This window comes from Mobula hypostoma, chromosome 17 (genome assembly GCF_963921235.1).
Source record: "Mobula hypostoma chromosome 17, sMobHyp1.1, whole genome shotgun sequence".
NCBI lineage: Eukaryota > Metazoa > Chordata > Chondrichthyes > Myliobatiformes > Myliobatidae > Mobula > Mobula hypostoma.
Genome location: NC_086113.1, coordinates 68,560,355 through 68,572,389, shown reverse-complemented (window position 1 = coordinate 68,572,389; position 12,035 = coordinate 68,560,355). Strand labels below are relative to the sequence as shown.

At 41.2% G+C, this 12,035-nt stretch overlaps 1 protein-coding gene across 6 annotated transcripts in view; it reads right to left on the bottom strand.

Annotated features, from left to right (window-relative positions):
- The window catches only part of ulk4 (unc-51 like kinase 4), a 755,583-nt gene that overhangs the window by 502,208 nt on the left and 241,340 nt on the right, over positions 1 to 12,035 (bottom strand). For all 6 annotated transcript variants that reach the window (XM_063070087.1, XM_063070088.1, XM_063070093.1 and 3 more), the window contains exons 18-19: positions 10,810 to 10,917; positions 5,735 to 5,818 (exon numbers count right to left, since the gene is read on the bottom strand). In XM_063070087.1, the coding sequence (XP_062926157.1) occupies positions 5,735 to 5,818; positions 10,810 to 10,917 (192 nt within the window). The remainder of the gene's footprint in view (positions 1 to 5,734; positions 5,819 to 10,809; positions 10,918 to 12,035) is intronic.

Sequence of the window (12,035 nt, the reverse complement as noted above, 5' to 3'; positions counted from 1 at the left end):
GTTGACTCCTCATTTCAGTTAATTTCCTTTCCCCGTGTTCTACCGGGCTCCTTGATTAGGGCACCTGATTTTCATCCGAACCGGCAGCATAAAAACTCTGGCTTACATCTACTCAGGGCTGGACCGTCATCTCAGCCAGTGAAGCAATGCACGTTTCGGGCTGTCGAGAATAGTTAAGTTGCTTCGGTGCCTGGGTTGCTTTGGGGAATTCTGTCGTTTTCGTGTCCAGCTGAGAATTGACGGCCGTTTGCCGCTACTCCGAGTCAAGATACGAATTCTGTCGTTTTCGTAGCCAGCTGAGAATTGCTGGCCGTTTGCCGCTACTCCGAGTCAAGATACGAATTCTGTCGTTTTCGTAGCCAGCTGAGAATTGCTGGCCGTTTGCCGCTACTCCGAGTCGATACGAATGGACTGTCGTTGTTTGGTTTTGCCATCTCGTGTCCAGCTGAGAATTGCTGGCCGTTTGCCGCTACTCCGAGTCGATACGAATGGACTGTCATTGTTTGGTTTTGCCATCTCGTGTCCAGCTGAGAATTGCTGGCCGTTTGCCGCTACTCCGAGTCGATACGAATGGACTGTCGTTGTTTGGTTTTGCCATCTCGTGTCCAGCTGAGAATTGCTGGCCGTTTGCCGCTACTCCGAGTCGATACGAATGGACTGTCGTTGTTTGGTTTTGCCATCTCGTGTCCAGCTGAGAATTGCTGGCCGTTTGCCGCTACTCCGAGTCGATACGAATGGACTGTCGCTGTTTAGTTTTACGATTTACCTGTCGTTTGGTTTTGTCGTTACAAGCCCGAGTCCTGGCTCCGTGTCCAAGTCCGAGTCCCGGCTCCGTGTCTAAGTCCGAGTCCCGGCTCCGTGTCCAAGTCCAAGTCCAGACTCCGTGTCTAAGCTCCTGCAGTTAGTTGCCCAACGTTCATGTCTGCGTAATCCTCTCTCCCCGGTTTTCCTTGCAACTATTAATAAACACACTTCAGTTAATGCTACCTACGTGACTGTGTCCTGCACTTGAGTCCACTCCCTACGCTCCTTGTAACAACCACCTCCCCGGCAACTCATTCCAGATACTGACTAACTTCTAAGTGGAAAAAGTTTCCCTTTGAGTTCCTATTAAATATCTCCCCTCTCTTCTTAAACCAAAATTCTAAACTTAGGAGGTTAGGAGGAGCTGAAGGGAGGAGCTTAAGAGACAACGGTGCCTAACGACTACTCCTTTGCTCGCATCTTCGGGAACAACTCTATTTCTATCTTTGATATCTCTATTTTTCCCTTCAGGCTTCTTTTGAAGACCCTGACCTGGAGTTCCAAGCTGACTTCAGTCCTTTGCAGGAATGGGACCTGCTCTCGGGGTCTCACGACTGGCTGTTATTCGATATACCAAGGACACGAAGATTAGCTGGCCTTCGGAGTTTCAGGATTCCGTGGCTCTGGAAGCAGGCGGACTCGAGGTCAGTGCCTCTGCAGGAAATTGGTATGTCGTGGGAGTACACGGAAGATTGAAAGCAGCAAACTGGCTGCTCGCTGTGTGCCCAGACACCCGAGTTCTTTGGGCACAGAGCTTGGAAAAAGCGACGCAAGGGACTTTTAACATTGTAAATAAGCGAGTTGTTTGTTATGTCTCCCCTCTCACTGTGAAACGGAGATGCCCCTTTTTCCCTTATTAGGGAGAGATAGAGAGCCTGTGATCTGTCGAATTGCCGGGTGAATGAGTAGTCTTTGGGGTACTGCAAGTCTGTGTCTTTATTGATGCTTTGTGGCAAACTTGAGTGCTCCATTGATAACTATTAGGAACTGTTTTAACGTACCGTAATAGTATTGTTAAGTGTTCTAATTTGTTTTGGATTTCATTTAAATACATAAATTGTTACTCAGTTAAAATTAGGTTGTCTTTTTTTAAACCTTTTAACTATTTCCATGAAACTACAGGTAAATGAGGCAACCGCTTAATTGAACCAAAATGTACTAGTCCCAATGCGTCCCAATTAAGTGGAATCCGCTATAATTGTAAAGCTCTTCTGCATTCTTTCCAGTTTAACGGCATTTTTCCTATAACAGAGTGACCAAAAATGAACTCAATACTCCAAATATGGCTTCACCTCCACCTTGTACAACTGCAAAATAACATCCCATAAGAACGGAAGCTATGAGCAGAATTAGGCCATTAGGCCATCGAGTCTGCTCCGCCATTCCGTCATGGCTGATTTATTATTCCTCCAACCCCATTCTCCTGTTTTCTTCCCATAGAGTTTGGCACCCTGACTAATTAAGAAATATCAGCCTCTGCTTTAAATATACCTAATGACTTGGCCACCACAGCCGTCAGTGGCAATAAATTCCACAGATCAACCACCATCTGTCTAAAGAAATTCTTCCACATCTCTGTTCTAAATGGACATCCCTATATTCTGAGACTGTGCCCTCTGGTCCTAGACACATCCAAGACAGGAAACAACCTCTCCAAATCCACTCCAAGGCTTTCAATATTCAATAGGTTTCAAAGAAATTCTCCTCATTCTTCTAAACTCCAACAAGTACAGCCCAGAGCCATCAAAAGCTCCTCAAACTGTATGTTATGCCTTTCATTCTCAGAATCATTCTCATGAACTTCCTCTGGACCCTCTCCAAGGCCAGCACATTTTTTTCTTAGATAAGGGGAACAAAACTGCTCATAACACTCCAAATTGGTCTAACCAATGCCTTATAAAACCTCAGCATTACATCCTTGCTGTTATATTCTAGTTCTCTCAAAATGAATGCCAACAGAGCATTTATGTTCTTTACCACCCAATCAACTTACAAATTAACCTTTAGGGAATCCTGCACAAGGACTCCCAAGTCCCTTTGCACCTCTGATTTTTTAATTTTTTCCCAATTCAGAAAATAGTCTACATCTTTATTCCTTCTACCAAAGTGCATGGCTACACTTCCCTACACTTCTTCCTTCTGCCACTTCTTTGCCCATTCTCCCAATTTGTCCAAGTCCTTCTGCAGACACCCCGCTTCCCCAACACTACCTGCCCCTCCACCTATCTTTGTATCACCCGCAAACTTGGTCATCCTACCCATCTAAGATCATCTGCCGGAATCTAATAAAAAGACATTATTAATTCTTTAATGATGTTAATTAAAATCAGATACTTCTTCAAAGTGTTCATAAATATGCAGATATATTCATATATTGTACTTATTACCAACACAATTCTCCAAAATACTTTTCCTTCTACCTTAGGCTGCTACTATCAATAACTGTCAGCAAATCTTGAGACACAACATCTGAATCGCTGTTAATGACGATCATTTATTGCCGATGGAAAAATGGTCAAAGTCGGTTTCACTCGCCACATACTCAGTAAGACTGTCACACAAATTCAATTTGACACCACTTGAGATGATTTTTTGCAATCCTTTTGGGATTATAACTTCCTTAGCCAGTAGAAACACTAACCACCAGAACATTTTTGCTTAATTATATCTAGTGAAATATCTTCATGGCAAATTTCGCTTCTCTGCCTTGAACATGATAAAATAAAATCAGTTTAAAAGAGCAAACATGTCATTGTGCAAAGATTAAATATTATATTAAAATACTGTTGGATCAAAGAGTAAAATTGTTATTTTTCTTCTATTGTTCTTGTCATTTAATTTTTAAATGCTTATATTTTTATATAATCACTTATATACTCAATCGCCACTATATTAGGTACACCTATATACCTGCGTGTTAATTTAAATATTTAATCAGCCAATCATGTTGCAGCAGCTCAATGCATAAAAGCTAGCAGACAAGCTCATTTGTTGTTTGGACCACGTCAAAATGGGGAAGAAATATGACCTAAGTGACCTTGACACGGGACAGTGTAGTTTAAGTATGTCAAAAACTGCTGATCTCTTGAGACAACAGTGTCTGGAACAGGGGTTCCCAACTTGGGGTCCACAGATTCCTTGATAATGGTATTGGTCCATGGCATAAAAAACGTTGGGAAACCCTGCTTCAGAGTTTACAGAGAAAGATACAAAAAAGGCCTTGTTAATGAGAGAGGTCAGAGGAAAATAAAGATTGGTTCAACTTCAAGTTCAAGTTTATTGTCATTCAGCTAAATACATGTATGTTGCTAAACAAAACATTCCTCCAGACCAAGGCGCTGACCACAGTACATATAACTCACAGAAAGCATAACGTAACATCAGCACATATAAATCAACAAGTTAAAAAGTAAAGAGTATAAAGCTACCGGCACTTCTTACATGACAAGACCAGGGTGGAGGCAGGGAGTTCAGCTGTCTCACGGCCTGCGGAAAGAAGCTGATACCCATTCCAATAGTCTTTATCCTATTGATATGGTTCCTCCTGCCTGATGATAGGGGGTCAAAGAGATTGTTGGGTGGATAGGTGGGATCCTTGACAATGCTAAAGGCCCTGCTATTCAGCACCTCTGATAATCTCAGATAGGTTGAAGAGAAACCCCAATGGTCTCTTCCTCAGCTTCCTGACTTCAAACAGACAGGAAGGTGGCAGTAACTCAAATAATCACACATTACAACAGTGGTTTGCAGAAGGGCATCTCTGAACACACTTGTTGAACCTTGAAATGGATGGGCTACAGCAGCGGTCCCCAACCTCCGGGCCGCGAAGAATGCAACGGTGCAGCGGTAGCTGGAACGCACTCAGCACATCTTTAAGAAAAAAGCTGAAATAAACAAGCTAATTAATTAGGTGGCGCCCAGCACGTAAATGCCGGCCCAGATCAGAGCCCGGTGGCACTCACATGACAAAACCTTCTTGACTAACCACCCAAGCGGGACCTTGTCAAATGACTTGCTATCATCCACCCAACAATCTCTTTGACCCCCTATCATCATGTTGTAAACAACATCCACTGTCTTGTCTTCATCAACTTTCCTAAATTTCTTAAGTTATTTATCATCATTAAAATATGCTTTACCTCTCTAGTCTGAGCCAGTTTTTAATATAGGATGACCACGACTTTTCTCCCCACTATCTTTTGTTCTACTTGTTCACTTTCTCTCTCTTTTATATGTAGAGTGAGTTGATTCCCATTAATCATTATGAACAGCTATAATCACAAGATTTATGCCTCATTCTTGACTTTCAAAGATAACAATATCACTAGATCCAACATTATAATCAACAAGTTGCTTAATTAACTAACATTGAACCAGACATATTCTATATCTTTAAAATCCAATAACAATAATTTGAGTTATTTGCATTTAGGAAGCATTTCACAAATCCCAGTTATAGTTACAGTACACTTGGTCCGGATTGGCAGCTTATGACCAGAAAGGAAATAAGTCTGTATCTAAATGATACTCAACAATGTTAACCACAGTCATAACTTGGTACAGAAACAGTTTAGCACATTAGCATAAAATTGGTTCAAAATTCTTACATGCATCACTGATGGTTTCTTTTAGCAAACGTATCTGTTTATACTTTCAGAAAAACTTCCTATTATTCTGATAAATGCATAATTCTTGCACTCATAATGGGATTTTGAAACATCTGTATTTATTTTATTAAAGCTGAATGTTCACAAACAGATATGGCTAAGACAGAGAAAGAACACTTCTGGGACTTGGCAAGTGGGAATCTCCCTAGACAATTCTAATTCAGCAGATTATAAACCCAAACTATTTATGTGCAAATATGAAGAGTAAAATATTAAGAACAAAGAATATTACTTGTTTCTCAGGAGACAAGAAACAGCCTTACCCCTTCCCGAATACATCTCATTACCACAGAATAGGCCGCAGAGGGGATAGTCCAGTGGTCTCCTGAGTGTGGTCCTCTCTCCTCCTACAACGAAGGAAATAAAATGTCAATTCAAATGAAATTAGTTTCCAGATTTTTCTCGAAGACATTTAAAAATTTTATTTTTTGAAAAAACACTACTAACATAATTCACAACTTTTTCAAGAAAGGAGATTATTCAACAAAGACAGTAGTTCAGCAGGGATAGAAACAACTAGAAATGTAAGAGAACTAAGATATGCTCCTGTAGGGTTAATGTAAGATTAAAAAGATAGAAATCTGGTGAATAGAAAATAATATGGCTATCATATCAATGCCAAACAAGATAGACCTAGAGGTGAACCTCATCTTGCCCCTAACTTCTGATGTTCCAACATATCAAATATTTATACAAGATACTTTATAAATCCAATAACTATTTCTGCTTCTGCCACTCTTTTCGATCAAGTTCAGACTCCAACAGTCTTCGGGTGAAAGCATATTTCCTTTCTAACCCTTCTGTTAAATACATTGGAGGAGATACCTACTTCCTATCAACTCCACCTGGGACACTCAACATTTTATACACATCAATGAAACTCCTCTTCAGCCTCAAATATACAAAAGCAACAAGCCAAGTCTCACCATTGCTGGCCTGTAGCTAAAGTTTTCTAGCTCTGGCAATTTACTCTTCAATTTAAGTTTCTGAGGAAGAGGTAATCTTCACCTTTAACTCCACCTTCTCTTCAGGTAACTCTGACATATATATGAATCAAACTGTCACAGGAAGTCACAGAAGCACATACAATGATGATATTTAAAAAGCATTTGGACATACATGGAAAAGATCAAAGAAGATTTGGGCCAAATGCAGACAAATGGTAATGATTTGGGCCAAAGGGCCAGTTTTCACATAGAATAGTTCTTTTGATTCAATGACTCAATATCCTTTTTCAAAAGTAATGCACTGTAGGTCACACCAGAACCTGAACATTAGTATTTATTATACCCTGGCAGAGGTGACCGGAATGGCATTGCCATTTTGATCTGGTATGTTTTTTGAAAGACTTCAGGAAGGAAGAAATTTAGTTTGGTGCAGAATCCCACAAAACCATGGCACTTTAGTAAATCTTTATTGTGTATTTCTCTGTGAAAAGCCTCTAAATTCTCAGTTTACTATGCTGAGCAGGCCACATAGTTTATATGCACGACCACGACATAAGATTCCTGAAAGAGATGCTTTCTTCTGAGCTGTGGAAGAAATTACCAGGTGGTTGGAGGAAGTGATCTGAGAACTTGCTCAAAGCCTCTTGGAAGAAATGCATCACCCCCCGTGACTTCTGAGATCCCCTGGACCATGGCAGCTCAATGATGCAAAGGGATGGTACTCAGAATCTCAAGGCCATGCATTGGATGCACACCACCTCACATATTTCACAAATGCTTCCTTCCCCTGTCAGACATCTCCTGCCTTTTGATGGAAGGGTCTGTACACTCATCAATAACATCAGAGGTCACAAAACAGCAGGAGTAGCAAGTCCGCCTTGAACTCAAGAGACTGCCTATGAACGAGAACCAGGTGGTTTAATATACAGGAAGGATAATGTGGATCTGGTGCCCATTTAACCTCAGTGCCAGAGGAACACCACTTGCAATGGTATGTATTTAGAATATTCTCATTTCCTTAGATCCAAAACCACCAAAGATTATTGGTAAAACCTCAAAATTGATACGTCCTTTCTATTAACTTCAAGGTCTCAGTTGTAGTTTTTCCTACATTTGCAAAATATCATAGAGTACTCCTTACTCTGCCAGGAAACAGCTTGGTCAATCCAGAACAATATGCCAAATAATATTTCTGGTTTTACTATCTTGACTCATGAACTTAGTAGCATTTGTCATTATTTTATTTATTTATTTATTTATTTATTGATAGTGTGGAATAGACCCTTCCAGCAGTTCAAGCTGCATTGCCCAGCAACGCCCTGACTTAATCCTGGTCTAATCACGGGACAATTTACAATGACCAGTTAACCTACCAACCAGTTTGTCTTTGGACGGTGGGAAGAAACCAAAGCACCTGGAGAAAATTCACACAGTCACAGGAGAACGTACAAACCTCCTTACAGACAGTAGCAGAAATTTATTTTATTTTACTTAGAGACACAGTGTGGAATAGGCCCTTCAAGCTGTACCGCCAAACAACCCCCGATTTAACCCTGGCCTAGTATAGGACAATTAACAATGACCAATTAAGCTACTAATCCGTATGTCTTTGGACTCTAGGAGGAAACTAGTAGACCTAGAAAAAGCACACACGTTCTACGGCGAGGAAGACTCCTTACAGATGATGTCGAAACTGAACTCTGAACGCCCTGAGCTGTAATAGCATCATGCTAACCTTTACACTACCATGACTTATAAAAAGTTTTCATAGGAATTCAGGTATTTTCAAAAATCCAATACATTTGATTAAAAGAAAACGCATGCATTCAGATACTCTGTTGCTCAAAGTCACATCCCCATCAAGCTTTTTGCTTATATCATCAGATGTGCAATTTCATCTTTTAAAGTTAAAACATCAGATTTTTCAGTGAATGGAAGAAAAAAAATTGTAGCTATGAGGGAAATGGCACTCAGATTACTGGGTTGAAAATTCAGCACTCTACCATGATCACTGAGGACTGTGTGTGTACTCAAATGCTGAAAACACGATGCAAACAGGAGTTGATGTGCAGTTTAAAATCATCTTACTTTCTTTTAGCCAAGATGTGTTAAGAACAGGCATGGGCAAACACAGGCAACCAGTCTAACTCAACTCTGGCAACTCTGGCAGGGTTTGCAAGACATTACTTCCTGCAAAGCGAAACCCAATAGCATGAATGGCAGTGATGCTTCACTACCAGATGAGCTCAATGCCCTCTCAGACATCCCACCTCTCCCGGAAGTTCTGGGAGTCTCCCGCAAATTGATGGAGCTACCTCCATGAAGTGAGTTTTTGCAGGGTGGGACGTCTGCCTTCTATACACACTTTGAAAAGGAGAACACAACTACAGCTGTGAAGATCCCTGCTGCACCTGATGACCCTGTGATCTCTGTCTCAGAGGCCAATGTTAGGTTGTCTTTAAAGAGAGTGAACCCTCGCAAGGTGGAAGGTCCCGATGGAGTACCTGGTGAGGCTCTGAAAATCTGTGCTAACCAACTAGCAGGAGTGTTCAAGGACATTTTCAACCTCTCACTGCTACAGGCGGAAGTTCCAACTTGCTTCAAAAACAACAATTGTACCAGTGTCTATGAATAATAATGATTATTAATATAATAATCACATTGACAGTGATGAAATGCTTTGAGAGGTTGGTCATGACTAGACTGAACTCCTGCCACAGCAAGGACCTGGACCCATTGCAATTTCCTATCGCCACAATTGCTCATAGGCAGACGCAATCTCAAAGGCTCTCCACATGGCTTTAGACCACCTGGACAACACAAACACCTATGTCAGGATGCTGTTCATCAACTATAGCTCAACATTTAATACCATCATTCCCACAATCCTGACTGAGAAGTTGCTGAACCTGGGCCTCTGTACCTCCCTGGAAGACCACAATCTGTGCGATTTGGTGATAACATATTCTCCTCGCTGACGATCAACAATGGTGTACCTCAGAGTTGTGTGCTTAGCCTACTGCTCTACTCTCTATATACACATGACTGAGTGGATAGGCACAGCTTGAATACCATCTATAAATTTGCTGACGATACAACCATTGTTTGTAGAAGCTCAGGTGGTGTCAGGTGGTATCTAATAGGAGCAAGATATGCCAACTAGCGGAGTGGTGTCGCAGCAACAACCTGGCACTCAACGTCAGTAAGACAAAAGAGCTGATTGTGGACTTCAGGAAGGGTAAGACGAAGGAACACATACCAATCCTCATAGAGGGATCAGAAGTGGAGAGAGTGAGCAGCTTCAAGTTCCTGGGTGTCAAGATCTCTGAGGATCTAACCTGATCCCAACATATCGATGTAGTCATAAAGAAGGCAAGACAGCGGCTGTACTTTATTAGGAGTTTGAAGAGATTTGATATGTCAACAAATACACTCAAAAACTTCTATAGTTGTACTGTGGAGAGCATTCTGACAGGCTGCATCACTGTCTGGTATGGAGGGGCTACTGCACAGGACCAAAAGAAGCTGCAGGAGTTTGTCAATCTAGTCATTCCATCTTGGGCACTAGCCTACAAAGTATCCAGGCCATCTTCAGGGAGTGGTGTCTCAGAAAGGCAGCATCCATTATTAAGGACCTCCAGACCCAGGGCATGCCCTTTTCCCACTGTTACCATCAGGGAGGAGATACAGAAGCCTGAAGGCACACACTCAGCGATTCAGGAACAGCTTCTTCCGATTCCTAAATGGATATTAAATCCTTGGACACTACCTCACTTTTTTTAATATACAGTATTTCTGTTTTTTTGCATGTTTTTTTAATCTATTCAATATACTTGTTTGTTTACTTGTTTATTTTTTATTATTAATTTTATTTTTTTTCTCTTTTAGATTATGTATTGCATTGAACTGCTGCTGTTAACAAATTTCATGTCACATGCCAGTGATAATAAACCTGATTCAAAAGAAAACACAAATGAAACATAAATGATACAAAAGGAACACAATTACAGCAAGAATAAAGTTAATCTTTCTGTTCCTTTTCAAATAAACCTAAAGGTACTGTCACAAAGCAAAGGTATGTGGTTCAGCAGTTGTAATGGAAATCCTGGATTTTTTGTTCCAGGTGAAAACTGGCCCAAGTGAACAATTACAGCACTGTGCCTGATGCTAACCAGGAACTCTAATGCAAGGCCAGGCTTTTTCAAGAGTAATCGTATATCACTTTCCTTGAAGAATAATTTTATAAAGATTAAGTTTCATCTACTGTGCAAGATAATCTCAGTTTTTCCCAATCAAAGTTAACATCCACATAGCTCTATCCTTACAGGATTCCATGAGTCAGAATAGGAGTATAAAATGCCATATTAAATTTAATTTTTAGTGCTTCCTACCTGGATGCCCACGAGGTAAATAAGTTCTCCTAGGGGAGCTAAGAGGCATTGCTTCAGTTTGGTGTTCCTGAAGTTCTCTCGAATCAACTCAGTTAGTATGGTGATGGTCTGAAATACAACAGAGAACAATATAAGTTACATTTTTGCCGATACTGTCATTAAAAGGTTAAAAATCTATATTTCTTACAGTTAACCATATTCCATATGTCAAAATTGGCTACTTTATTTGAATACACATGCATTCTTTAACCCAGTGATCCTCAACCGTTTTTTGGTCACGGCCCCCTTAGGAGCTCTTCTCAGGTTCCAGGGCCCCCCTTTCAAACAGGGATACAACACGAACAGATAGACAGGTTTCCCCCGCCATTCGAAGGTATAGCGTTCCTGTGAAACGGTTCGTAAGCCGGAATGTCGAAGAGCGAAGAAACAATTACTATTTATTTATATGGGAAAAATTTGTGAGCGTTTGCAGACCCAAAAAACAACCTACCAAATCATGCCAAATAACACATGAAACCTAAAATAACAGTAACACATAGTAAAAGCAGGAATGATATGATAAATACACAGCCTATATAAAGTAAAAATACTTTTCTACAATCATTGCCGCACTGTTCGCCGTAGCGAAAATCTCACGCAAGTGCTCTCGGCAGAAACACAGCACAAGCGCTCTCGGCAGAAACACTCTCTCTAGTAACCTTTAAGCTATTGTAACACTCAGTTATATTGGCTCGTATATGTCTAGAGGAAATCCCCCCAGCAGCTGCCTCAACACTCCCCACAGGGTCGGTTGCCGCCCGAATCAATCCCAAATATCAATCATCAGCCAGCACACCCAGTAAATTTTACCAAACACACTTTATAGATATTACTAATTCTATGATATTAATATAAATTCGATACAGAAAAGGAAGTAATGCAAAAAAAAGGCACCAACACTTATCAAAGTCCCAGTTCTTCGTGCACAACTGTTGGAGCTCAATCGATTCCTGACCACCCGAATCCTGTCGACTCACGGCTCGGGACTACCCGAAGTGATCGACCGGAGCCTTTCTGCATGTCCGCCGTCCTCCCTGTCTCTCCTCCGACTCCCCGTCTCTCCTCCAACTCCCCGTCTCTCCTCCGACTCTCCGTCTCTCCTCCGTCCTTCCCGTCTCTCCTCCGACTCCCCGCCAAAACCCCGTCCACAGTCATATGATACAGCATTATATCCAAAAGCAAAATGA